Genomic DNA, 27,500 nt, shown 5'->3' with positions numbered 1-27,500 from the left:
CCATGTTGCTATATGTTGCGTTCTCTGGTTACAGTGAGCAGCGTTCTGCGTTTTATTTTAGATCTTTGCCCTGTACCCCGAAAAAGTAGTTAAATAAATCTATCATTAGTCAAAAAATAAACATAACATCGGCTGGCACTTATGTAACGTAGTAACCACTGATCTGCACAGTAACATGTGATGTCATACGTGCATTGGGTTTTTATTAAATTCCTAGCAAATAACTCCCTAAAGAAAAATGCATTGCTTAAAGATGTGAACATTGTGACCGTACCATATGACTGTTATGATTTATTTCTCTGTTGAGAAACCTGGAAATATAAATGCGTTGCGTTGTGCATGTTGATTGACATGTAGCTTTCCCCTCCTGCAGATGCAAGGCACAGTTACTAAAGGAGAGGTAACGTGGTTCACCTCTGAGATGTAGCAGTAGTGTGGAAATAGCGCCGAGCATAACTCACTAACCTAGATACATCCGGGCCTCCAGGACAAGTGTCTCCCAACATAGAAGAAGAATGAGTCGCTTATTCTAACTCGTGTGTGACAGTAGTGCGTCCTAGCAGTAGCAGTAGCTGTAGTTCTGCACCTCTGCTGTGCCGGTGTGGTGTGTGACGCCTGATATTCCTTTTTATTTTTTAGACGGGTCCCGAGGACCAGAACGGACCAGCAGAGGAAACTGCAGCGTCTGGAGACTGAGATGAGGCAGCTGACCGCGGTAAATTACCACATCAGACACCAAAAAAAACAACTTTTTACATTGAAAAACACGAGCGGAGTATTGCAATGTATAGTCGCTCAGGGAGTGCTTCTGTGTTTAACCCTTTAACCTTTTTAATGTGTGAGGTCACAAATGTCCGATTAGAGTGTTCTCAACCGAACGTTCTAATGCTGATGTCACAATCATTGCCGGTAACCGAAGGCAACAGAGTTCCTAGAACACTGGGAAGAGACCTACTGTTCATTGGGTTAATACAATAACAAATAGGGATTATGGGTGACCGCTGTGTTGGAATTTTATTTTTGTCAGTGTCTTAAGCGTTACCCACGAGGAGAAAGGTCAGGCACATAAAAAAATGCCTGCCTCACATGCGCTGCATCTTTTTTTTTTACTATTGTCACACCTGCAGTGTGACCTTATTTATCACTCCAATCTCTCTCTCTCTCTCTCTCCCTCCCTCTCTGTCTTTCCCTCTGGGACTGTCATGTACCATTTCCCATCAATTGTCAATGTGCAATGAAAACAGTAATTTAAATACTGACTTACACCGACATAACATGGCTACTCTTGTCGAAGAAACTTCCAGACGTCAATAAGTACTTCCTGCTGTAGTGACTTGTTTAATGAAACTGCTTGGATTTCTTCTCTTGTTCCAGGAGTACGGAGACCCAGGGGTACTGCGTTCCACCTCCACCCCCTCCCTCCTGTCTGCGGACCCCCCCGCCGCCCCCGGCCCCCCCGACCTGGCCACGTTCAAGCTGCTGCGCCACCTGCAGAGCCGCGTGAGACAGCTGCGTGCGGAGAACTCTGTGCAGAGCTGCAGCCCCACGCACCTGGGCCCGTACCTGAACACACACCCGAGCGCGTACCTGGGGACGCACCTGAACATGCACCTGGGCACTGCGGGGGAGCTGGCAGGATCATACCTGGAGACGGTGAGTCCCCCGCCCCGCCCTGCCCTGGTCTAGTCCCCTTTCCCATCCCATTCACCCTGGGGGTATAGCGTGTGAGTTAGGAGAGGGGGGGTAACGTGAGTTAGCGGAGGCGGCTAACCCAACGCCCCCCGTGTTCTCCCTACAGATCGGTCCTGCTTCAGAGCGCTGTCACACCAGGACCCGAACCCACAGCAGGACGGTCCCGAACTGAGCTGGAGCTCCAGGGAGATACAGACATGGGACTGTCCCACCCCACCCCACCCCACCCACTCACTCAGAGACTGGTGCTCCCCCCCCAAAGTCACGCACGTAAGGTACGGTGCACTGTAGAACCGCTGTGGTCCGGTCGTTTCAAAAAGAGGACTGCTTGAAAAGCACAAAGTCTCACCTCTCACTCACAGGATGACTGCGGGATCCGGTGGTCTCACCCACGCCCCCCCCCAGGGGCCTCGCCCCCACGCCCACGGAGGCCTTGACCCCACAGTCAGGACATCCCGTAAAATACCTGAGCACGCTCCGAACACACCCGAGTTTCGCCAGGTTTTTTACTGCCGCAGTTAAAGGCCGGGAGGGTACAGCCTGACGTCAGACCGCGGCAATATCCCAGAGGCCTCGCCGTCTTTCACACGCGGCGCGAACGCTCAGCGCCCTGACCGCGCGCTCGTAAAACGGTCAGTCACCCCGTGCGAGGCAGCAGACGGATGCCGCTTGAGTGGCGGGTGCATCGGGTTCGCAGTTAAAGGGCCGGTCACATGACTCTGTGTGACTCCCGAGCGCTCCTTTTATCGTCTTTTTTTGAAATCGTTCAAAATATTCAAGCGAGACAACTGCCAAATCAACGCAGTTTTAAGTGCAAGCGAGGTTTTACTTCAATAATGATTTCTTCCCCGTTTCATGGTACACTTTTCCTAATAAAGCACGCAGACACGGTATTTTGTCATTTCAAGTTTAATTTAAAAAAAAAAAAAAAAGGTCAACAATCCACTTTACACAGGCTTCCACAATCAAGGTGCAAATAAGATCATCTGGATCAACAAACAAAAGAAAACAAAAAACGTTCACATTCTGAAGCCCAACGAAACCCATAATACTTGATTGTATGTGCTTTTTAATTTTTTAATTTTTTTTTAAATGGGATTTTAAAAGGCATGAATGCATCACTCCTGTTGCATAGCTGTGTCCAGGACTGCTCACACCGGTGCCCTTCCCGCTTAGTCCTGGGGGCCGGACTCCTTCCGACTGGAGCCTTTAACGATCGAAAAGACCCGAATTTTTATCGTTTTATTGTGTGGACGTACAGTAATGCTGGGGTCGTATGAGCACAAAGCAGTCTTACTGCTGTTGGCCAAAAAGTAAGATTATGGTCAGCATTTCATGCATGGCTGACTCTGTCAGCAGAAATTGTCAGCAGACCAATCAAAGTCACCTGAACCTCGTTTTTTAATGTTTTTTTACCAGCCAAACTCGCGAGCGATGCCGTACAGAGACTTCGTAGCTCTCTAGACTTATGGCCTCTGCTTGACAATAAAGCAAGCTGAAACGTTTCCCTTCATAAGTTGACATTAATGCACTCACCGTCTTCCACGAATGTGGAAATGCTTTTCTGTAATGTAAAAAAAAAAAAAATGGTGCTACCAGCATAGACCCCCCCATGGCTGGACAAATATCGGTTATGGATACCAGCCGATAATTTCCATACGCCAGATCCCTGCTTTACTGTACTGACCCTTCACTGCTCATAGCACAATGGAGCCATTACAAAATGGAGCAGGAGAGTGGTCCCTTCAGGACAACCCAAGGAGCACCAGCTTTAGCCATGCTAACGTAATCGACTGGTTTGGATGCTAGCACTAGCGCCGAAGGATTTTCCCGCCAAAGGCTTCGCACATTCCTGTTGGAGCTGCACACTGGAGCCTCTGGAACAAACGCCAACCTGCCATCCACTGGGAGTCCCCACCTCTACCCCTTAGAAAGCCAAACCCCCATCCACTTTCACACAAAAATGAAAAACTGTACTGGCACTGTTTAGAATGTAAAAATTAGCATAGTATACTTAGCTGCAGTACCTTAGCCAAACCCTTGAACGCAAAGGTAACCAATCCGGTTTGAATTTGTACTAGAAACAAAACAATATGGCTGAACGTAGAACGAAAAAGAAAATGGCCGACTACCGTAAGCTTGGATGAGTTTTTCTGCACAGGCGGCGAGCTCTATGAGAAAAATGTGTGGCTATTATATTTTCGGTAATACGCTGAAGCTGTTGCTTTTTTATATATATATATATAACGGTAAGTAAAACAGAGAAGAACGTTTAGCAGGTGGCCGAGCACTCAAGGCTGTTTTGACACGCTGTTGCTGAAGCTTGGCGGCGGCAGCAGGGTACCTGTCCACAGGTGTGTCTTTTTTAACGTCCTGATGTGTCTGATGTCCAGGAACGGGGGAAAAAAAAAAAAAAAAAAAAACCCAAATGGTCTTACCTAGCTAACGCAAAACGTTTTCCGCAAAGTTAACGGAATGGTTTGTCAATGTTATAACGTTGCCCCGACAGGGCTGCAACATTGTGAGGATGTCTTAGCTGTGTTAGCTGGGTAGGTTGGGTGCCTACAGAAGGCCACTCCAGAAAGGACAGAAGCCCCGCCCAGCACTGAGACGGACAGATGAAACGTAAAAATAGACCAATTGGGGTTAGGGGGAGGGCAATCTAAATTTCTCTTTTTAAAAATTATTTTTCTTTAAAATTATCTTAATTTCAGTGGTGAAATTAATTCTCTCAATCACTAGTCTTGACAAACTGTGAAAATGGGTGATTTGGAGGATTTGACCAAACTTAATTTACATTTACGTCCTAACAGTCAATCTTGTTGGCGGGACTTCCGTCCCCTCTCGGGCGGCCATCTTGTGGCGACCGCAGGACGTAGGCTCTTGCAGACAGGAAGGTACAGGAGGTGGCTGTCAAACTCAGTCCACGCATGGCGATATGGCGAAGTCCACTGGGCCCAAAGGCGAAGCATTTAAAATGCGCACTGGTTCTGTGGAGACGCAGTTCAGCTGGCCACCCAATCTCATGGTGAAATTTGGGCGGTAGGGAGGTGCTACAGCTCCATCTCCTCCTCAGTAGAGACCTCGGGGGTGGGGCTGCAGTACAGACCGGCGGGGGTGGGGCTAGAGGGTAGGGGGGCGGGGCCGCAGTACAGCCCGCTGGGGGCGGAGCCAGAGGCCTGGGCGGCGGCTGGGGGCCGGGTGCCGACGGCGGGAAGCGCCTCCCTGCCGTTGACCTGCTTCCGCTGCTTCTGTAAGGAGTCCTTCAGCCTCCGGGGAAGCACCTCCTCCGGGGGCCTCCACACCACCAGCTCCATGCAGGACCGGCTCCTTCAGAACGCACGGGAGGGGAGGGGAGGGGAGGGGAGGGGGGGGGAGATGGGCCAGCACGAGTCAGAGGACAACAGGGAAAAAAACTAAATATGCAAACGAAATGAGCACCAAACAAAAGCTGGTTTTCCTTCCTCCCAGGTTCCTGATCAGCCAGACTGCCTTCACACCTGACTCCCAGGTAAAGGGAGGGTGGAAAACCAGCAGTTCTCGGCCCTTGAGGGCCGTGATTTGAGTGACATGGGTTTAAACCAGGGCCCTGTTCCTGAATATCTACCATCCTGTATGTTTTCACTCCAACGCTAATTTGGCACACCTGAAGAGTTTAATTAGCCTACTTGGAGGCTCAACAAGAACTCTAGCTGTTGAGTGAGGTGCAGCTTTGTTAGGGTCGGAGTGAAAGCCTACAGGACGGTAGATCTCCAGGGACAGGGGAACGGTTTGAATGAATCTGGAGCAGCCGTGTGCACCTGTGAGAAGGGAGAGATACTCACACTGACTCCGCCACGTTCTGTGGCAGGATGTCTCCTAAGCCCTGCTGTAGCCCCTCCCTCAGGCTCTGTGACATCACCAGCACCGGCCTGTTCTGCGCCGGCTCCACCTCCAGATCTTCGTCCTCGTCATCATCCTCCAGGGTTATCCTGAAAAAACGAAAACGGTCACAAATGAAAAATGGCTCATCACCACTCATCTAAAAGTGTGTGTGGGGGGGGGGGAATCACAGTAGAATCTGGTTTCTTAATGCCCCACCCCCCAGCCCAAATTTCAGTTCCTCATTCCTGCCCCGACGCTCACCGCTCCTCGATCTCCTGCAGCCGCCTCTGGGCTGCCTCCACCTCAGTGCGGAGCCCCCCCGGTTTGGGGCAGGGCTGTGGCGGCAGGGGGGGTCCCGGGTAGGCCAGCCTGTTCTCCGGGACGGGGCAGAGCTGGCCGCAGGCGGGGGCGGGGCCAGGGGCGAGGGCGGGACCGGGACCCAGCTGCAGCCCGGGGGCCGGGTCCGGGAGGGAGCCATCGCCACGTGGGGCCCAGCCCGGCCACCGCTTGGAGCCCGGGATGTCCCACAGAGGAGACCCCACCTCCCCCATCAGCCGCCTCCTCTTGGGACTGCTCCCCCTGAAAAGGAGGTCAAGGACAAAACAGGCAGCTGACCCAGATGCGTCTGTGACACAATCACACGCCAACCTCCTCATGCACAAACTCGTAAGTCTCTCTGGTCACTATAAGGGTTTGATTATTGCCCCGGTTACGCTGCCAGTCTGTCACTCACTCGTTGCTAGGGCTCCTCCGGTGCTTCCTCATACAGCGCCGTTCCCAGCTCCTGGGAGAAGTACGGAGAGAGAGGAAGGACAAAAAAGGCGTGGGTCCCTACATGCTGAGCTGCGGCATGCCACAGTATGACCCTGGGTTATCCTGTGTTATGACACTGATGGGTGTCAGTGAAGCATGCAGCACAAACCAGAACTTTTTTTTGTTTTCCCCCATGTGCACATTTTCTAGCTTAATGAGTTTATTGCAATAACTGAAGAAATGCATGCACACCAGCCCAGCAGCTAAGATGCAAGGTGAAAAGAGTGTTATGACTTCAACAAAGGGAGACACGCAATGTAGTCCCCCAAAAGTGCTGCATTAAAGCTTTATTTTTTGGGGCACTATACCAAGTGTGCAACTTTAATAAGTTTCCATCAATGGCTGGAAAGATTTTACTCAGCGCAATTCTGACTGCACAGGCCCATCGTGTGGATAGAACAGTTGCTCATATAGGCCTCACACGCACGCGCACGCGCACACACACACACAAACACACACAAATACTAACGCTTCCCAGAGACACTCACGCTCCTGTGCCGGACTCTCCCGGAAAGTGCATGGCGTCCGCAACCCCAGGGCTCTCCTCCCGGACTGGAGCGTGAACAAACCCGGAGATGGGGTACAAGGGTGTCAGGAGCCCCAGTTCGCTTCTCACTGGACCAGGTTTGTGCATGCTCCCAAACGGGAGGTGTGTGTGTGTGTGTGTGTGTGTGTGTGTGTACACACTTCACTCCAGGGTCATTTTCAGCATCATTCCCGGACAGAAACAATACTGAACAGGCTTCAAAGGAAGTTGAAGCAAGGGCTGTGGGTGACGTCACACCGTAGGCGTGACGGTATCCTCGTGGACAGTCAACCTATAACAGAGGAAAGGGAGACTTATGTGAATTGCAATTGCGTTCATATAATGATATAAATATGTAGTTACTGATGCTATATGTCGCTCGTCACACTTTTCAGCTCTGTAGTATCAGTAGCTACTTAGCTTGCAAATAATACAACTATGGGGGTGGGAATGTACTATTATTGCCTAATGAACTGTTTGAGGTTCAACATAAACCATGTCTAGAAGACTCATGAGATAACAAAATATAGCAAAAATGGTAGTCAACATAACATACTCGTTACCGTCAACGATCCGGTTTGTTTATTTTGCAAAACTGACAGGGCTATTCTAATTTCTAATGTCAGTGGCATTACCTGGACCGTATTTAAAAGTATAGGGTAGGCAGTGGAATTTACAGTTCATTCGTTCAGTGTAACCATGCCATTCACACAGTTAACGGCGGCCAGCTAGCTGGTTAGTAAAGTTAAACAGACGACTCGCTTGTTCAAGTTTATGCGTCCAACTTTGAACTTTAAAAAGGATGACTACTCCTAGCACGCTAACACATCCAACAGCCTTTTCAACACTGAAGCTTAATCAACGTTACACTCGCGTAACGGAGGTGTACAGCTGTTGCCGCTAACATTATCACGCTACCTAATATATTTACAAGTTTGCTTGCTCGTTGCATTGCCAGCTATCACCTGAAAATAACCCGAGAGGCGTGGCTAATTACAGTTAGCCCAAAACTAGTGTCAGTGAGTTACTTTAAATTCAACTACTATGTGCAGCTTACAAACGACAGTAAAATTCGCCAGCTAACCAAGATAGCAAGCAAGCAAGCTAACCATCACGCTGGCTAGTCGATAAATTGACTCGTTTGGGACCCTATAACTAGCATATCTTCACTTCACCAGACAACCTAGCTAGTAAGTTAGCTAACAAAATATTAAAAGCCACGAACCCTGGTTTACCCGTTGTATTTGAGCAGTGGTTGAAATAGCCTATTCAGTTTCCAGTCGTTCGACGTTTCAACAGTAACGCACAATGCCGTTCAACCCGCCGTCATATTAATCGGTTTTAGATTACCCATTAACCACTATTAAACAGTAACGACGCAGCACCAGCAGGCCCGACTGTGAACGTGCATAGCTAATTTCTAGAACACTCAGCCGCTAGTGGTTTTGGGATATGTGGTTCAGCGTTTGAGTTCATAATCGGGACACGTTTTTAATCATTTGAATGAACTACATGCAGTCACTGCGGGCGCTTGACGACAGTTTAGAGTCTAAAATTAAGACTATTTACAGGTTATTGGGTTACGTAAATATGCAAATGAATGTGCAGGTTTGAAAAAAATTGGCAGCGGATCTCTACCAACATAAATACATTCTATAGTTACTAGCCTATAATTAGACTACTAGTTGCTGTCAAAAATAGTATACTGTCGAAGTATTAAAGGATAACTTAGGTCTTTTTCGACTTGGACCAATTTTACATAACAAATTCCACCATGCTGATCGGGACTGATAGTAATTTTGTCATATTTTTCTTTGTGGCGCTTTTGTCATCCTTAGAAACGCTCCATCTGTTTTGCAATTCAGTTTAACGGGGCCACGCAAACGAGCCTTGAAATTGCCTTCTAAATGGGGTTTTCTACCATATACAAGTGATTTTAATAGATAAATGTGAGCAGCCATTGCTCAAAACTTTAATAGGCTTATAATCTTTATTTTAAAACTTTTTTTTCACTCTAGAAAAAGTAAACACCAAATATCCGGGGACAAGACTGATTGAAAATTATGGAAATGAATGTCCGCTTAAGGCTATGCAGTTATTAATTTGAGGAAAGTTTATTTTATGGCCATTTCAAGGTCCCGTTAGACTGTACTGCAAGGCAAAGTGGAGCAGTTATCGGGGTGATAAAGCTCCACAAAGAAAGAACTTTCACTGTAAAAGTCACTCTGGATAAGATTTTCTGCTGGATGGGCGGCATGGTGGAGCACTGATGCCTCACAAGAAGGAGGTTGCGGGTTTGAGTCCTGCCCAGATCCTCTCTGCATGGTGTTTGCATGTCCTCCGTGTGGTTGTGTGAGTCTCCTCCCACACCAAAGTGACATGTATGTTAGATTAAGTACTGGCCTCAGAACTGGAGATGGCCCCTGTGCGCACTGCGATTAAATAGCTAGGAGGGGTCAAATGCAGATCCGTTTTATTTTTTACAACAAAGTACAACTTAAACTCAATGAAAGTGAAAGTCGTGTAATAATTCCCCAGGCATAATTTGCTTGAGCTTTTCGTGAGCATGTTGATGCACTCCACGGATGGAGTCACCTGTCAGAGATAGAAAGGGATCACAGAAATATGAGGTGATAGACGGGGCGATAAACAGAAAATTGCGTAACTCGTCAAGTGATAGAAGGCAAGCAGCTGCCAGAGGGGAGGGGGGTACAGGGACAGTGGCAGCAGGGCAGCTGCACACGTCGAACCTAAAGTGACCTTGTTCCAGAGACAATCTGGGACCCCTCTCTTGCTTAATCCAAATAAGTATACGTACGTGTGCATGCATATCGCTTTATGTTGCATTACATTACAAGCATTTAGCAGACGCTCATATCCAGAGCAACTCACACAACTTTTTACACAGCATTCACATTGCAGCCATTTATACAGCTGGATATATACTGAAGCAATGCAGGTTAAGTACCTTGCTCAAAGGTACAATGGCAGTGTTTTACCTGGGAATCAAACTTGTGACCTTTAGGTGCATGCATGCATACATATATCAAACTCGTTAATAGACAGCCAAAAGGGAACACTATGTCTGATTTTATTGAAAAGTGGGATGAAGATACCACTACTTGTCATTGTCTTAAATCATAAACCCAGGTTATTTAACCTCTACAATGCGGTGTGCACGTATTTCTAAATGATAACGGCCACACGAAACACTTTTAAATCTATCATCCCGAACCGGATAAACCGAAACTATTCAACCCGCAATTTTTTTTCAAACCCACAAATTTTAGCGTGCACCCGCATGCCCCGCTCCCTCACTTTCGTAACCGAAGAGTCAATCATGTGACTCCGCGGACCAAAGAACAGGAAATAGTCGTAAATATTTGCGACCTCGGGAGAGGGGAACGACGCAGTATTGTCAAGCGAGTGTCCCGCATCAGTTCACATAAAGCGAGTATAACGGGTAAGTGGCGTCTGCGCCCGTTTGACTACTTGAAAATGACAACAGTGTTGTAAATGTTTGTCAAGTCATTCTGTTCGACATGTACGCATTTCGGTTTAGTTTATGCTTGTAAAGTGAATAGCGAGCTCTCACGTGAACGTTTCCGATTACTGTTCGTGCGATTGTTACAAATTTCTATTTGTAAAAACTATCACTGAACTTTAACTGACTCGAAAGAGTGACACACACTACTACTTGATACCTCTTTTATTCTGGCGTTTGACATTCTAAGTTTAGTATTTTGTTTCCTCTCATATCTAGATAATTGCGAAATGAATCTCGCTGTCTTCATTGGATGCGCAGTTCTTGCAGTGGTCAGTGGGAAACCTCAAGGTAATTAAATACTTCAAATTGTTTACGGTGCCACGAAGAAGTGTTTGGCACCTTACTAATTTCCTCTTTTATTACATATTTGTCACACCTGGGCGATATGGGTGCTTGATAACTTTTTCATAAAAAATGAAATAATAATTTTAAAATGTGCTTTGTGTTTACACATGTTCCCTTTCTCTGATATTACATTTTGTCCAAAAATGTGAAACCATTCTGCGTGACAAATGCGCAATAATAGAGGAAATCAGGAAAGGGGCAAATACCTTTTCACGGCGCTGTACGTCTGCCTGCCCTTTAAAAATGCGTGCATGAGATCGGGATGTCCGTTAAACATATACGTTCTAATGGAGGAGGTCCCCATCTCGTGCGCTCAGTTTTAAGGATATTCAGTGTGACGCGTGAAATAAGTGCGACATTTTAAATCCATGTGATATTCCAGCCATTTCTGGTGGCAACAGCCCTGAATAAATTGGCGCCTGGACAACGTTGGCGAAGCGCTCCATTTGAATTCGAGCCTTAGTGGGAAATTCATGCGTTTCTCTCTTCAAATAATTGCGCAATTGTGTGTGCCTAGCACTTGCGAAAAGCTTTTTGGAAAGTCCAGCACTGAAGCAACGTTGAAGGCCTTATTACTCGCACAGTGCATACTGTTCTGCGTTATTTTTATCCCTAGGTGATGGGAAGGGTAATCAGTCAAACATGAAAGCCTTACATGAACTTGATCATCAGGGTCACACCGGGAAGCATATCCACAGTCCACTGGGTAGCATGCATTGAAAGAATGCACCAGCGAAAAGAAGATGATTGTCTTCGCTTGCAGAAACGACAACCTTTGTCTCGAGTGTTAATCAGTAATTACAAATCTGTCACCACTACAACCACTGCTTCTTCCACTTTAAGATAAAACATATGCCGCACATGTTATAAATCCAGCTAATCTAGATTTTTCTGTGAGAGTTTTGGGAAGAAGTTTAGAATTTCATCCGTAGATTAATTTCATTGGTTTATGCCTAGTATGTGTCGAGCTCAGCCACTCCTGTCACAGTTAAATAACCAGAGAGTGTAAATCCGAATAAACATTTCTCCACCTGTCTTATGCCACTCTGAAGTGAGGGGAAGTTAATTGCACGTTGGCACCGGTCGGCCTTATCAGTGAAGGTAGTTCCTGCACAAAATTCCTGACAGCATCTGACAGCCTCGCCGGCGCAGGTCACAGTGACACCACGGTCATTTTCTCTGCACTTTGCCCGTCGTATATCGGCGACGGTGGCACCGAGTGGGAGGGGCGGGGGATCATTCAAGTCAATCGCTCGAGCTTGAATGGGGCTGATGAGCTGATGTAACAGATGGCTAAACGGCAAGCTTGCTTGGTCTCCCAGAATGCCCCTCTGTCAGCAGTGTGATTCCCACTCCTGTACACCCGGTGTCTGCATGTTGTGGCCATCTGTATGAGTTTGCCTGGCATATTGCGTCTCTCTCCTTCTCTCAAACATTACATTACATTACAGACACTCTTATCCAGAGCGACTTACATTGTATCCACTTATACAGCTGGATATATACTGGAGCAATGCAGGTTAAGTACCTTGCTCAAGAGTACAACGGCAGTGTCCTACCGGGGAACTGAACCTGGGACCTTTAGGTTACAAGACCAACTCCTTAACCATTATGCTACAATGTGGCCGCTCAAGCACACTCCACTCTACTCTGGTGCGTGTTCGTGTGCTTTGCTGGCCTTCCTGGCCGGTGGCCATTTTGTCTTCCTCTCTGAAATGTGCTGTGCCAGCAGAGGCGAGCGCGGGAGGAAGCAGGCTTTGTCCTCAGACTGTTGTGCAAGCCTTTCTTTTCACCGGGGTCACTGCTGAGTCAGAGAGACTTATCGTCGTCGGTGGCGACCGGCCTGGTAAACACTTCTTCCTTGGAGAGCCTGTGGTTCTAACGGCATTTAATGACAGTTATTCCCCCCCCCCCCCCCCCCCACACCGGAACATGCTGAGGCTGTCACTTCTGCAGCTGCGATGGTTCAAATCTGGGGTAAAAGGGCAGCAAGTTTGCATATGTAGGTCTGGCAAAAATAGACTGATTTTTTTTCTGTGAAGTCACATGGGGAAGTGATTGTATTCTGTAGGGAGGGTGGGGGGGGAGTTTATACTGCTGAACTGATTCTGCTTTATGTGTGACAACCCCACCCCCACCCTCATGCATCGTGGCCCCTTGTCACTCAAACGCCTACCTGGCGTGACCTTGCCCCATTTTGTGACTCACCTGACGTGACCCCCGCCTCTCCCCCCCCCCCCCCCCCCCCCCGCCTGTGCTTATATAACGGCGAGCAGGTGCCTTGGCCTCCGACCATGAAGAGCTGATCCTCTCCCTCAACAAGAAGCTCCTGCGCTCCCTGGAGGACCAGAGCTCGCCCCCCAATCCCAGCGTGCACCTGGCCCTGCGCCTGTCCACCCACCACAACCTGGGCATGGAGAGGGCGTACCTGGCTCGGCTGAAGGCGGAGCTTCACAAAGACCTGGAGAGGTACAGCGCGATTCGGGGGCAGTGCGGTAAAGCACAGCAAAGTACTGATGCCAGGGCAGATTATGATGTATGTATGTTTTCATTACGCAGTCCCACAGTACACGGCCATTTGGAAATAATTAGTCGCTATTGACTCAGAGAATCAGCCAAATGTATTAAGCAATATTGCTGGACTGTAATGGCTTGCTGTCCTACTGTAAGCCTGTGGAGAAGATATCCAGACTCTCATATTTTATACTTGTACATACAGTGCAGTCCAGGGGGCTTTTTTTATTTTTATAAAAATGGCTTTAATTCCTACACGTTTCACCTGATATGGATGTAAATACCTTCTGCCACTCTGCACCTTAACCTCATATTATTATTTTGTTAAAGATCCAATGTGATGGAGTACAGAGCCAAAACAACAAAAATTGGCTCTGTCCAATTACTTATGAACTGAACTGCATGTACATATAAGATACGATACACGTTATTGAACCCCGTGGGGTGAGGTTCTGTCTTCCACAGTAGGTCAGTTAATACAGACACAGTAGGTCAGTTAATACAGACACAGTAGGTCAGTGAATACAGACGACGGTCGCGTGTCCCGCAGTGTGAGAAAACGGGCCTTGATGCTTTTTTTGCCTTCCCGGCCTGACTGCTCTGTTTGGTCCTCTGCAGCTCCCTTACTAAGCACCAGCCTGTGACGGGGCTCCTGGCCCTCTACGCTCTGGCCCTCAAAGCTTCCTGTACGGATGCGAGCGCCCTGACGCTCAACCAGGAGTCCCTCCTGCTCCAGCTGAAGACACAGATGAAGAAGGAGAAGGAGCACATTGCCGGTGAGCACCATGTCTATGGACCTCTGTTTCTCTCTCTCTCTCTCTCTCTCTCTCTCTCTCTCTCTCTCTCTCTTTTTCTCCTCTTATCCTGTTTCTCTCTTCTTCTTTTTCTTCCCCTCTCTCTCTGCGCTATACCCTCTCTCTGTATCTCTGTGTCTCTCATCTTACCTTGTTTCTCTCTCCTTTTCTCTTTCTCTTTCTTTTTCTTTCCCTCCCTTTATCTTTTTCTCCCCTTTCTGTCTCCTTCTTTTTCTTTTTCCCTTCTCTTTAACTCTCTCTCCCCTGAACCTCTTTCTGTCTTTTCTTCCCTTCCCTTTCTTACTATTTCTCTCCATTTTTCTCTCTCTACCACTTTCCCTCACCCCTCTCTCTGCACTTATCTTCCTTTCTTCCTCCTCTCTCTCTCTCTCTCTCTCTCTCTCATACTTTCTTGTTGTCAGGGATTCCTACTGTAACACAGTCCTGCTGTTTCCCGCCATACAGTAGTCTGTTTAAAAGCTTCTTTTTTTCTTCTTCTTCTTCTCTCATTTCCCGTGTGCCGCAGCCAGCCACCGCCCGCTGACCAATTACTACCAGTACTCTCTGGGGGTGCTGGCTCTGTGCGCCAACGGTGTGACGGTGAGCACCCACGTGAGAGACAAGCTGGTCCACGCCGTCCGGCACGACAGCGCGAAGCACGGGGTCTGCGGCAGCGCCGGTGAGTTACATTACATTACATTACAGGCATTTGGCGGACGCTCTTATCCAGAGCGACGTACAACAAAGTGTATAACCGTAACCAGGAACAAGTGTGACGAAACCCCTAGAGAGAAGTACCGGTCCAAGTGCAGAGTTCTGCCGTCTCTGAGAAGAGAAGAGAGATATCTACAGGACTGCTCGTTGCTCGGGAGGTTGCTCAGCAACCACGTTGTCATTGCGTTTAAATGGTAAACGGTAAATGGACTGCATTTATATAGCGCTTTTATCCAAAGCGCTTTACAATTGACGCCTCTCATTCCGCCAGAGCAGTTAGGGGTTAGGGGTTAGGTGTCTTGCTCAAGGACACTTCGACACGCCCAGGGCGGGGTTTGAACTGGCAACCCTCCGACTGCCAGACAATCGGTCTTACCTCCTGAGCTATGTCGCCCCCATAGCAACCCAGTGGGGTTTTTGAGTGTGGTGACGGTGTTTTCCTTTCTCCACAGACACGCTGGCCATGGCTGGGATGGCCTTGCAGTGCCTGAAGGATTCGCCTACCGTGCAGCACGGGGCCCATCTGGAGGAGCCCCTGGGCACCATCAAGCAGAAGCTCTTAGACTCGCGACGGCCCGACGGACACCTGGGAAATGAGTTCAGCACCGGGCTGGCGGTGCAGGTGGGAGGGGTCTTTCCAGCTTTTCGCAACACTTCCAGTTAGAGTCGGAATACAGAGCATTGAGCCGGTCATCTTCAGCCAGTTGGATGCCACGGTACATGTGACATGTAGCAACCCTCAGTCCTGGTCCTGGAGAGCCACAGAGTTTGCTGGTTTTTGCTTTTCGCTTAAAGATCAGCAACCGATTCAGACCCGAGAAACGAGGTGACCTTGCGTCAGCTGCGTAGTCAACTGCTTTAACTGATCAGTTGCTGTGCTACTCAAGTGCAGAGTAACAGCGAAAGCCAGCGAGACCCCGTGGCTCTGCAGGACCAGGATTGAGGACCACTGGTCTAATGTAAAGGCATTAGTTTGTTCACCCTCCAGAGATCTGAAAGCAGACTGGAACAAAGTAGTCGAGAACAGAACCAGAAAAGGGTGCAGGAATACAGTAGGCGTTGTGTGCGTGTGTGTGTGCGTGTGTGTGTGTGTGTGTGTTCTGGAATGGTATGGAACACGCGTGCAGTGGAAGCTGAGCGTGCGGCTCTGTGTTGCAGGCCCTGCTGGCCATGGGGAGCCAGGTTTCGGACTGCTCCGCCTCCCTGGAGGCCCTGAGGGTGGATGCCAGGAAGGGGACCTACCACAACCCCATGGCTATCTCCCAAACCCTGCCGGCTCTTCAGCAAAGGTCCTACCTGCACGTCAAAACAACCGTGTGCGGAGCAGAGGATGGTGAGAGCCCGGGCCCGAGCCTCGCGCTACACCAGCCCCCATCACCCACAATGTGCTCCCCATCGTTTCCAATGCTGCTCTGTGTGCGTTTGGTCAGCCTGAACAATGGGAAATCTGGAGGCCCAATAGTGTCCTTAAGGCAATATGGGCATCATCACACTTGATCACATATTCACCCAAGTCAACCTGAGCGCCTTCTCAACCATCACTGCTGTAAACCACTGGCCATTTTCTTTTGCTCCTGCTGAACTGAATGACGTGGCTATTTTTCCCTTAAAGTACATTCCATACTTTTATGTACTTGGAAATCGAACCGGAAACTTTTCAGCCACAAGGTTGTGCAGTCTGGTGCCTCCGCTCTTGGGTGTGTCTACAGTTGAGGCTTGCACTCGTTTCATTGCGAGAGTGAAGTAGGGTTGCTCTTCTTTTTCTGGTTCTGGTTTCACCCAAGAGAAATGATGGTAGAAATAGTGCCCAGAATGGGAACTTAATTTTGTCACTTGGGTCCAGTAGTTCTGTTTGTTTGTAAAGGAGTTGTTCACTTGGGATTCTCAGTTGTCAACCGTGAAATGGATTTCACGTGTCAGGGATGTAAGTTCGAAACCTGCAGAGCTGGATCCTCCGTCATTGTATCTCTTCGCTGTGATTGGTCCTCCCTTACAGATAGCCTGACTCTTGAGCCCAAGCCCTGTAGCACGCAGCCCCCGGCCCAAAACGTGCTCCTCCAGGTGGAGGTAATCCCGTCGGACGGCAGCAGTTCCATCAAAACCGTGGACGTTCCAAAGGGCTCTTCCCTCCTCAAGGCCTTGACGCTCCTTAAGGAGACGCAAAAGGATTTCACGTGAGTGTGTGTGTGAGTGTGTGTGTGTGTGTGTGTGTGAGTGTGTGTGAGTGTGTGTGTGTGAGTGTGTGTGTGTGTGTGTGTGTGTGTGTGTGTGTGAGTGTGTGAGTGTGTGTGAGTGTGTGTGTGTGTGTGTGTGTGTGTGTGTGTGTGTGTGAGTGTGTGTGTGTGTGTGTGTGTGTGTGTGTGTGTGTGTGTGTGAGTGTGTGAGTGTGTGTGTGTGTGTGTGTGTGTGTGTGTGAGTGTGTGAGTGTGTGTGTGTATATATGTATGTATGTATGTGTGAGTGTGTGTGTGTGGGTGTGAGTGTGAGTGTGTGTGTGTGTATATATGTATGTATGTGTGAGTGTGTGTGTGTGTGTATATATGTATGCATGTGTGAGTGTGTGTGTGTGGGTGTGAGTGTGAGTGTGTGTGTGTGTATATATGTATGTATGTGTGAGTGTGTGTGTGTGTGTATATATGTATGCATGTGTGAGTGTGAGTGTGTGTGTGTTTGTGAAAATGGGGAGGAGGGAGGGAGGGTGTGGGACTGTTACATGAGTTGTTCTCTCGTCCCTCGTCCCCCGTCCCCCTTGCTTAAGGCCTACATATCAGTATAGAGTCACGTTACGATTGGTCGAGCTGGGTTCCCAAGCAATTCTCTGATTGGCTGGGTATTGACTTCCACTCTCTCACGTGCCCCCCACCCCCACCCCCGCTGCAGATTTGAAACAGAGTCCAGCCTATGGGGGCCCTTCCTGAGCGTGGTGAATGGGGAGCGGGCTCGCCAGTCAGACCGAAGTTACTGGCAGCTGTCTTCAGATGGGACGTCCCTCAACCAAGGTGAGGACATTAAGTCCACTGTACTGGACACACACACGCACACACACACACACATACACATCCTCACATACGCAATTCACACACCACACAACTTAGCTCCAGAGATGGTGAAAATATCATAATGCCACTATCTTAATGGACTTCAGTGAGGGACGTTCTGTTTTAGTACTGAAGCGAGGTATGAATATGTATGCAAGGCAGTGGTTATTGTTGAAGGCTTTGGGTAGTCATTGGGGTTTATTGCTTATGACAAGTTGCTGTAATTATGTCCTAAAATTTTTGTGTAAGTTTACAGAAACAGTAATTCTATCTTCTCTTTTAGGCATTCAAGATTATAAAATTGAGAAGGCTCAAAAGATCACCATCAAAAAGACCAGCCACTGAGATTTCCTTGCAGGGAAACTGTCCAAATTCGTATTTACGACTGACGATAAATGCACTTCAGAAAAACAAAATCTGTTAGAAATCCTGCTGAAGAATATTTTAGGCACTTTTTTGTAATACTGTGATTGATTGTTTTTTTAATTAAAGGAGATGTGACTATCACATTGACTAAATCAAACATTTAAAGTTTATTTTGTGTCAGAATACGAAAGGTCTTGTTTGAAGGAAGTAAGATTCACAAAGCTCCACGGATGTTTCTGTACAATTATGTAATTCCCTCGAAGACTTGGAAGGTTAACTGGGTTTCGCAATCTGTGGAACCCCAGAGAAGTGGGAGTTACTGTCACATCTAGAGCTCGAAATGAGACATTCTGCTGCGTTTTTCGGGAGAACCCGTTTTTTACTACGACTGACAGAATTGGAATCACTCGAGGACAACAACATTCTCGCCCCCTTTTCCCACGTTCCTACCTAACCACGGTTGGCATCTCATCTTTTGATGCACTGTTTGCAGTTCATGCTTAAAAAATTTTGTGGCAGAATCATTCCAGCTTTTATCATGTGAATAAACGCACACTTGTGTAACTGGTCCCCCAGGCCCCTATGCAGCCTAATGCTTGAATGTAATCCTGTGTGTAGATATACATATACATTAAGAATTGGGAGACTCTAAATTGCCCATAGGGATGAGTGTGTGAGTGAATGGTGAGTGTGCCCTGCGATAGATTGACGGCCTGTCCAGGGCGTATTCCTGCCTCTCGCCCCAGTGCATGCTGGGATAGGCTCCAACGTCCCCCCCGCGACCCTGCTCAGGATAAGCGGGTGTAGATGACTGATGAACACATTAAGTCCAGTTCACACAATAAACATTAGTCTCTGACCTAACCTGTGCTAACTGAAAACTAGGAGACACGACAAGCGACAACATCAAGATAACGGTACAAGGTACAATAGGTGCTGGATGGAGGTACATGTAACATGTAAGCGGCACAGGAGGTACATGTGTAGTGTATGTCAGTGAGACGTTACTCGGGCCTGTAGCTGTTTCCGTTCCAAACAGCATAGCGCGCCTCACTGAGCAGAAAATAACTGGCTTGACTGTGTGTGTGTGTGTTGGCCGTCTGAATATGGGGTTTGTAACTCAGTCACTAGAACGCACATTGGCAAAAGTTAATCCGATATGTAATTTACCTTCTCAAAAGCAAAATTTCTCATGCTGCGTTTTGAACCTCTTATCAACATTAAGGAAAAGTCTTTCTCTTGTTGTTTTAAACATTTGATGTTTTTTTGTACCTGCACTCACCTCTTAAATTTTCACATAACATTCTGCAAACAGTCGATTCAGTGAAAAGAGCACTCTACCACCTATGGTAGGATGACAAAATAAGAGCTTGTCTTTGTGATTTAAAATATTTAATATTAGTTTTTTTTAACTGTGTGAAATAGTATTAGATTTCTTACAAGCTATTCACAAACATCACCCAGTAACCACATACTGAGTCTTCACTTAACCGAGTTACATGATTTACTAAATTAATTTTTGAAAACTTTTTAAAAATTATTTTGTGCTCTTTGTATCGTTCAGTTACAAAATCATAGGCTGTTTGACTCAAGCAAATTCAGCTTAAAGCTCGACAGCAACGTAAACAAATAATATTGCCACGTTGCCCAATTGACCGTAAATTCTATATTCGGAATCTGAAGTGTTGGCAAACTTTTTTTTTTTTTTTTAAACCTGAAGTCGCTTCCCACCGGTGAAATGAAATGGTCTATATTCGGCAACGCCACGGTGACGGCGCTGGTCTGCTGACTTGAGCTGGGGAGGCGGGACAGCAGCGCGCCTGTATCTTAGCTGCGCGAGGTAAGGGGAAGACAGAGCGCCCAGTTGAAGCTGGTGTTGTCAAAATACGGTGGCTTGAGTCTTGGATGCTGTTGGTCAGTTGCAATGTTTTATTCATGTTATTTTGTAAATGTCTTCGTGGTGTTTTACTGTATATACAAGTCATTCGACCGTTACGTTTTCGATCCGATTGTTTTCTGACGAGCTTAATAAATTGTTACAACGACGAGCTTAATAAAGACTTTTGTGACTTAAAATGTTAATTATTCTAAAGTTAATTGTGCAATAGTCAACCCCACCGGGGACATATTACAAACAACTTTCTCAGCTGCATCACGGTTACAATTAATTATAGTTGGTGATAAATGTTACAGGATCAATCAAGTTGATATTTTATTTGTTTGTAAAACCGTTAGGATTTTATTTTCATTTGAGGTTGTTTTCTAAACACAGGTATTATTTCATTACCACTGCCTCGTTAAATAAAGTTTGGATAAGTCTAAGAACGTGGGCGCGTGTTTAGCCTATATGTATTGTACACTGCAAGTATTTACGTAAGACGCGAGGGCTGGTAGCGAACCAACACGTGTTGTCTGTTTTCCAAATTCTCAAATCTGAGTTACCCATTCAGTTTTTCAAATTTAACAGTTTTTTAATTCATTTCTGATACAACTGGATTTGTAATGCAGACGTATGTGCACTATTGTGCCTAAACAGTGTACACGAACGACTGATACGGATTTAATAGTAACAGGGTTACTCTTAAGAAGCGTTAAGATTATAGAGCCCCTATAGGCACCAGTTGACTGGAGTCTGATTTATTAAACCAGCCCAAATGACTGTCCGCATAATACGCGCACGTGTCCGAAAGGCGAAATGAAAATGTCCACGTTTACATGTGTGTAACGGACTATTTGTTCTAAACAAGTCCATGATCATTGATAGTTTCTTTTCTCACAACTTTTATAACACGGTAATGTGGCTTCTTCAAGCGCTGTAGCACTGTGCAGTTTTCACCATTACATAAGGGGAGCAGTGATTTAATGGGAAACGCGCGACTGCTATAGGCTACGCGACTAAAATAGTTGCCAGGACTGGAACGACTGCAATTGAGAAACCTCACAGCCGAGAAAAACCGCCCGTACAAAGAATACAGACAGATTGTCATGTCATTGTGCTAATTTTTAAATATCCCTTTCAGATGGGAGGAGGACTAGACTATGATAAACGATGGTCTCTCCAAATGCGTGGCTGAGAAACCGCAGAAGATGCAACACCTCCTGTCCGCCGTCTTCGTGTGGCTGGTGACGGGCACGACCATATCCAGCTTGAACAAATGGATCTTCGTCGTGTACGACTTCAGGTACCCCTTGCTGCTCTCGGCGCTGCACATGCTAACGGCCATAGTGGTGGACTACGGGCTCCTGAAATCACGGATGGTCAACGGTAAAGCGGGCGGCGAGGAGGACGGCGGCCTGACCGTTGGCGCCCGGTTTAAAGTTTTCATGCTCAGCCTGACCTTCTGTGCCGGCATCGCCTTCGGTAACGTGGGACTCAACTACGTCCAGCTGTCCTTCGCGCACATGATCTACTCCACCACGCCGCTGTTCACGTTGGCCATCTCCGCGCTGCTGCTGGGAGAGCATCACCATGTCATCAAATACACGGCCATGATGCCCATCTGCCTGGGGGCGTCGTTCAGCATCATGGGGGAAGTGCAGTACGACCAGACCGGCTGCTTCTGTATGTTCGCCGCGACCATGCTGAGAGGAGTCCGATCCATTCAACAAAGTGAGTGCACTCAACACTGCTCCTCAGTTATGCAATAATAAATCCGATTGCTTGCCACTTCGTGCAGTTGTTAATGCAGCCTATGATAGGCTCAGATTTTTTTTTACCTTCTCCATACTACGTCTCTGAAATTAAACATTGTTTGTGATGTTTAAAATTGAAGTTGAGATAGTAAATAGGCTCATATAAACACTGTTTAATTGTTTTTGGATTTTCCCTCGTGAATGTAAAATTAATTGGGATATGCGTTTCCTCTGCAAGCCAGGTGGACTGTCGCTCGTGTTTTCGTAAACACATTAATTACCCTGTTCTAAAAAAAAAAAAATGTCTGAACTGCTATGCAATTTGATCGATGCCTACATCGACACCACATCATCTCACCTAACGTTTCGCCTTCCTTGCGCCTCAAAGGTGTCCATCCTGAAATGGCAAATAGTTTCTAGGTGTTACATTACTGCGCATAATTTTAGACCGTTCCCCTGTCAACGTAAAGGTTAGAATGTATGCCCCGCGCACGAGTCTTCTTAATTCACTTCCGACGCTGAGGGCATTTACTATGTACGACTCCGGTGTCGGCTGCTTGGTACATATGTGTTATTTGTTCGTCGTGTTCCATAGACCGGTTCAGATTTTGCAGTTATATAATTGTGGAACAACGTCTTCAATCATCTTCCTTCCTTGTCATAAAAGTCGTAAAATTTGGGAGGACAAACAGGCCATTAGCTTCATTCCCCCCACCCCCACCCCCCCTTCTTTGTCCAAGTAGAACCACTCGGTAAATCTAGAGCTGACTTATTAAACGATAGAAATAACACCTTCATACCAATTCAGAATCTCACATGAACAGCACATATGTATACAGGGTTAGAATTAAACTTCCCATTGTGCGGAGGGCAGTCCAGGAGTTTTGCGTGTCGCGTGCTGGATGGTTATGAGCTTTAGTCATGTTCTCTTTCTGGCCTCTGACTGTGATATGCGTGTGTCTCCATGTGCCCTGCCTGTGACCCCCCCCCGGTCCCCCCCAGGCATCCTGCTCCAGGAGGAGAAGATCGGCGCTGTCCTCCTGCTGTACCTGATGTCCATCCCCAGCTTCTGCATCCTGGCGGTGGCGGCGCTGGTCCTGGAGAACCGGGCGGAGCTGGAGTCCCCGCTGCGCTACGGCGGGCAGGTGTGGGCCCTGGTGCTGCTCAGCTGCCTGGGCTCGGTGCTGTACAACCTGTCCAGCAGCTGCATCATCACCCTCACCTCCGCTGTCACCCTGCACGTCCTGGGCAACCTGACCGTGGTGGCCAACCTGCTGCTGTCCCAGCTGCTTTTCGGCAGCCAGCTGACGGGCCTCAGCTGCGCCGGCGCGGGCCTCATCCTCGCCGGCATGGTCATCTACCAGAACTCGGAGCAGATCGGCCGCTACCTGGACTCGCGCTGGGCCCGCCCGGCTGCGGGCGGAGCCGAGAGCTCTCGGACACAGACTGGCTGCGGCTCAGACCGCGCAACAGCCAATGGGGCGAGAGACTGCAAGCAGGACTGAGTAGGGGGAATGGCCTCTCCGTTTGCCCTTTGAACAGCTGGTGTTCTTCTCCCCCAGTGTTTTATCAGCCAAAGCCAGTGTTCTAGAACTCCAGCGCCGTTCAGTTACCGGTGGTGATTGTGACATCAGCATTGGAATTCTCTTAGTTAAGAACATTCTAATGACATCTGTGATCTCACACTCTTAAAAGGGTTAATGGCTGGGTGGAGTCTGACCAGTTTGGAGTCAAACTTAGCTGTTGTAATGATTCGGAGGGTGAAGTGGGAATGGGTGAGGTACGTTAGGGAGGGGCTTAATCATCCAGGAATGATGCTAACACAAGCCCCACCCGATGAGCGTACTCCTTACTCTACAGACGAATATGTACATGTTTGAAGACAATTTCTGTGAAAGAAGGTTAATTATCAGGACTGATTTATGGCGCTTGATTGATATTTAACCATTAGGTGCTTGACTGACTTTTTAAAAAAAGATATAATGCTATCAAGTTATGGTTTCCTGCAGAGCAGCACCAATTTTAATGGCTTTTTTGTTCAGTTATGATCTCCTCATTTACCGAAGTTTTCTGTATGTTTAGTTTGAACAAAAGTTCTCATTAAATGGGGTACAGGGCATTGCTAATAATCCCATTCTAGGCTCTTTGGGTGCTATTAATCCCAAACAGGCACTTAACAGTTTCAATATTGCTGTGAGAGAAAGCAACATCACGACAACCTTATGAAACCGTTTTAGAAATGAGGCTTGTTTTGTGGAGTTTTTTTTCTCCCTCTCATTTTTGTACAGACAGATGTATTATAACTGTATGAGGAATGTGTGGAATTCTGAAGTATATTGACCTTGGTTTGGTTGGAGGAAAACCAAGATTGAGCCCTTGTATTTACGGTGGCGTGGTGAGAAAAATGACAATCGATGAAGAATGGTAAAGGGACTGCATTTATATAGCGCTTTTATCCAAAGCGCTTTACAATTGATGCCTCTCATTCGCCAGAGCAGTTAGGGGGTTAGGTGTCTTGCTCAAGGACACTTCGACACGCCCACGGCATGGGGTTTGAACCGGCAACCCTCCGACTGCCAGACAATCGGTCTTACCTCCTGAGCTATGTCGCCCCCATAAGAACGTGACTGCAGGCCCATTAGGCGGCCTTCGATCCTGCGGGGGCAAGGCCCTCGGGACTGTTGTCGTCGCTGGGGGAGATGGGTCACAGGCCCTCTTGTCCAGCAGATCGAACTGGAGAGTAGCCGTTTTTTTAAAAAATATTTCTGATTGAACCCTGTAACAGCCTCGCGCTACACGTGCCAGTTGTTGGATCACCAGCGGTTAATCGCGGAAGCTAAACGCCAGGGAGAAAAAAGCTGTTTGTGGCGCGATGACATTTGAAAGCTGCTGAGATTCACACGAGCCCCATCGGAACGTCCCGCTGTTGTAAAATGCAGCTCAGTGAGACGGTGAGACACATTCTATTTCTGTGTCTCATATTTTGGCTGCGCTTCTGTCGATCTGACGGCGCTTGACCCAGAAAAGCGATTCTTTGTCTTAAAAAGCGAAAGGCTTCCTGGTCTCCCCTCTCGTGGCGAACCCGCGAACGCCTTTTGATGTTTGCCCACTCAGCACCTCCGTGACCGTGAGCAGACCTCAGGTAAGTGACCGTGACTGGTTTCCGGATCAGGATTTCGTAGCTTCGCTAGATACCGTTCGTACCGTGTACCAATATGTTTGCTGTTTGAATACTATGGTTGCTTTCAAAATGGCTCCCTTCCTCCCTGTGTCCCAAGATAGCTCAGTCTGACTTAACATTAAGGGGTCTGAAAACATGGTCCTGAAGAGCCATGGGTAGTCTGTTGGGTTGTTTTACTCCCCCAGTGCCTTCAGATGAAGTATCAGCATGCCAAGTGTTCACTTATTAATAATGAATCAGGTATCAATAAAGAGTGAGTGCATATAGAGAAAGGGGCCTCCACAATGGTCAGTAATGTTGGAGTGGTTGACAGATGCAATGTGGAAATGCGTTGAAGTGATTATTTGAAATGAGCCTTTAAGGATTTTAAAAAAAATAGTGTTCATGAATATTGTACAGGTCATGTAATTTTTTTATTACTTGAATGTGTTTTACAGTGGTTGAAGCGTGTCTTAAATACATTGGTTAAAGAAATCGTTTTTTGTCTGGTCTTATTCCAGTTGAACAAGAATAGTTCTACCCATAGGCTGTTGTATGGACCGACATTTCACAATGTTTTTTTTTTTAAACACAAGGTACACAAGTTAACTCCAGTGAAATGGGTTTTCCTGTCGACAAGTTTTTTTTTTCTTTTTTTTTTTTAGGCCAGTGGAGTATGGCTGAGAACAGTTTGTTCGCACTGGACATAGTGTTCCCAAACACAGAACACAAGTTATCAGAAAAGGGAAAGTGTGCCACCTGCTGGACATTAACTGTTCTTTGTTCAAATAGAAATGTTTTTTTTTCTTTTGTCTAATTCGGCAAGGGTTTGAGACATGACTTTATGAGATATTGTAGGATTGGTGATGTAGATGAAGCAGTTCTATCAGGTCATACTTAAATTACAAAACACATGTTATGCCGTAATAATATATAATGTTATATAACCGGTTTATTTGTAAGTTAGTTGTTGGGCAAGTTTAAACACGATTTAGTTCATTCACTAGTGTATGGGGACCTCTTGTGGTTAAAACTGGAAACTGCATGTTATAGTGCAGATTTGGAACGGAGTTAGCTCATAGCATTTGAATACTCTGTTAACCAGTTTATTATGCCAGTTTTCAATATTTCAAGGCTAGGGTGTGGCGTATTTCCCCAGGATAAGGTGCTGGGATGAGACTGGGCTTGTGAATTGCTGTCTAGTAAGTGATGCATTCAAGTCCAATATAAGAATAGCCAAGAAGTTTCAGGCAATATCAACAAACATGCTTTCATGCAGTGAACCTAGCCGACCTCTTACATCACCAAACACCAGACCTGCTCTACTGCATTTACACCGGCCATGCCTATCCTATTTACCTGTGTCATGACATCACAACTCTATTAACCCTCAGCAATACTCACCTCCCCTGTTCATATTTACCATACAGCATACAGTGTCTTCCATTAGCCAAAATGATTTACTGTGCATCAGTAATATTAACCTAACAGTTAAACTTGGCAGGTCAGCCGGCAATGGGTAAGGAGCTGGTCATGTGGCCTAGAGGTTGCAGGTTTGATTCCCAGGTAGGACATTGCTGCTGCGCCCTTGAGCAAGGTACTTAACCTGCAATGGCTTCAGTATACACGTAGCTGTATAAATGAATGCCACGTAAGCGGTTGCTCTGGATAAGGGTGTCAGTTAAAAGCCTGTCAGGTAAGGTAAGGTAAGACTAGGTGGCCAGCTGCTGGGTAGGTTGCAGGTAGACGCCTTTCACGCTGAAATTCTTGAGCATGCAGACGAGCGGGTGATGTCAAGCCAAGCTGCTTGTTTTCATACTGCAGACCACAAGCTGACGTGACTGGAGGGCAGTGGCGACTTCGTGCGCGGCTTGGTCCCAGAGCACTGTCGCGACTAGATATGCTTTGCCCAGCGCTGACTGCCTGCCAAAGTTGGCAATGGCGCAGTCCAGACTGGATGACAGATTATCCACACTGGAACAGTGTCTTAACAGGAGAAGCCACTTAGGAACATTCTTTTAACATTTTTAAACTTACGGTCGACGATAACACAATTAGGAGGCCATTTTAACTCACAGATACACGGTTTTCATTGGAAGAATATATTTCCAGCGTTGTATTGCCTTGTGGACACAGTCTCCGGCTGGTCTCATTTTGATGTATTTCCGATAAGAATTCTGCACGTCCTTCCATCAGATTTAGTTTTGGGTGTTAAAGCGAAACTGTCTGGGCGATCGTGACCACTGGCCTACTTTTCAAACGTACCAGACAGGAACAGAATTCTCAGGGCAGGCCGCTTTCACCCTTCTGCACAAAAATTTGCAAGAAGTAGGAGGATAGTGTCAGATCCTGTTGAATGTGAAAAGCAAATTAATATTCAAGGGAATCGTTTCTGTGCAAAAAGGTTATTCTGAACTAGATGTGCCCCAGCAAGTTATAAAAGCACCGACATTTGACAGAAATTGGTTCTTTAAGTTGAACACTTTTACTGATG

General features: G+C 47.1%; 4 protein-coding genes across 5 annotated transcripts in view; 3 read left to right on the top strand and 1 right to left on the bottom strand.

The window, feature by feature from the left end:
- The window catches only part of si:ch211-102c2.8 (trichohyalin), a 16,987-nt gene extending 14,363 nt beyond the window's left edge, over nt 1-2,624 (top strand). Inside the window, exons 28-31 of the mRNA XM_035379271.1 lie at nt 374-400; nt 640-715; nt 1,375-1,653; nt 1,799-2,624. Coding sequence (XP_035235162.1) covers nt 374-400; nt 640-715; nt 1,375-1,653; nt 1,799-1,864 — 448 coding nt within the window. The 3' untranslated portion in view covers nt 1,865-2,624. The remainder of the gene's footprint in view (nt 1-373; nt 401-639; nt 716-1,374; nt 1,654-1,798) is intronic.
- Nucleotides 2,625-4,600: 1,976 nt separating this feature from the next.
- On the bottom strand, nt 4,601-8,323 carry ccdc117 (coiled-coil domain containing 117). The gene is made up of 6 exons (XM_035380273.1): nt 8,121-8,323; nt 6,858-7,187; nt 6,290-6,340; nt 5,818-6,135; nt 5,517-5,663; nt 4,601-5,022 (listed from the first exon to the last, which is right to left on the bottom strand). The coding sequence occupies exons 2-6, from the start codon at nt 7,001-7,003 to the stop codon at nt 4,746-4,748; spliced, it is 939 nt and encodes a 312-aa protein (XP_035236164.1). The 5' UTR covers nt 7,004-7,187; nt 8,121-8,323; the 3' UTR covers nt 4,601-4,745.
- A 1,888-nt stretch (nt 8,324-10,211) lies between these two features.
- On the top strand, nt 10,212-18,780 carry tcn2 (transcobalamin II). Its single transcript, XM_035380269.1, has 10 exons — nt 10,212-10,358; nt 10,659-10,730; nt 13,064-13,256; nt 13,920-14,077; nt 14,622-14,774; nt 15,262-15,431; nt 15,968-16,142; nt 16,806-16,983; nt 17,690-17,808; nt 18,131-18,780. Exons 2-10 carry the CDS (start codon nt 10,670-10,672, stop codon nt 18,190-18,192), a joined length of 1,269 nt encoding a protein of 422 aa, XP_035236160.1. The 5' UTR covers nt 10,212-10,358; nt 10,659-10,669; the 3' UTR covers nt 18,193-18,780.
- A 172-nt stretch (nt 18,781-18,952) lies between these two features.
- Nucleotides 18,953-25,501, top strand: LOC118207018 (solute carrier family 35 member E4-like). 2 transcript variants are annotated; one of them, XM_035380272.1, is made up of 3 exons: nt 18,953-20,053; nt 21,234-21,823; nt 22,849-25,501. In XM_035380272.1, the coding sequence occupies exons 2-3, from the start codon at nt 21,253-21,255 to the stop codon at nt 23,349-23,351; spliced, it is 1,074 nt and encodes a 357-aa protein (XP_035236163.1). In that variant the 5' UTR covers nt 18,953-20,053; nt 21,234-21,252; the 3' UTR covers nt 23,352-25,501. The 2 variants fall into 2 exon arrangements, with proteins under 2 accessions (XP_035236163.1, XP_035236162.1); XM_035380271.1 differs by having other exon boundaries at nt 18,954-20,127.
- Nucleotides 25,502-27,500: the final 1,999 nt, after the last annotated feature.

This window comes from Anguilla anguilla, chromosome 10 (assembly GCF_013347855.1).
Source record: "Anguilla anguilla isolate fAngAng1 chromosome 10, fAngAng1.pri, whole genome shotgun sequence".
NCBI classification, from domain to species: domain Eukaryota; kingdom Metazoa; phylum Chordata; class Actinopteri; order Anguilliformes; family Anguillidae; genus Anguilla; species Anguilla anguilla.
This window is presented reverse-complemented; position numbering and strand designations above follow the sequence as displayed.

What these genes read in the sequence shown, in the direction of transcription:
- ccdc117 (XM_035380273.1), bottom strand. Translation starts at nt 7,003, where the DNA reads ATGCACAAACCTGGTCCAGTGAGAAGCGAACTGGGGCTCCTGACACCC. An exon ending in CGGAGGAGCCCTAGCAACGA is followed by an intron (nt 6,136 to 6,289) that starts GTGAGTGACAGA and finishes CCTCCTTTTCAG; the next exon opens with GGGGAGCAGTCCCAAGAGGA. An exon ending in CAGAACGTGGCGGAGTCAGT is followed by an intron (nt 5,023 to 5,516) that starts GTGAGTATCTCT and finishes TGCGTTCTGAAG; the next exon opens with GAGCCGGTCCTGCATGGAGC.
- tcn2 (XM_035380269.1), top strand. Translation starts at nt 10,670, where the DNA reads ATGAATCTCGCTGTCTTCATTGGATGCGCAGTTCTTGCAGTGGTCAGT. An exon ending in GGTCAGTGGGAAACCTCAAG is followed by an intron (nt 10,731 to 13,063) that starts GTAATTAAATAC and finishes AACGGCGAGCAG; the next exon opens with GTGCCTTGGCCTCCGACCAT. An exon ending in CGGGGTCTGCGGCAGCGCCG is followed by an intron (nt 14,775 to 15,261) that starts GTGAGTTACATT and finishes CTTTCTCCACAG; the next exon opens with ACACGCTGGCCATGGCTGGG.
- LOC118207018 (XM_035380272.1), top strand. Translation starts at nt 21,253, where the DNA reads ATGATAAACGATGGTCTCTCCAAATGCGTGGCTGAGAAACCGCAGAAG. An exon ending in AGTCCGATCCATTCAACAAA is followed by an intron (nt 21,824 to 22,848) that starts GTGAGTGCACTC and finishes GGTCCCCCCCAG; the next exon opens with GCATCCTGCTCCAGGAGGAG.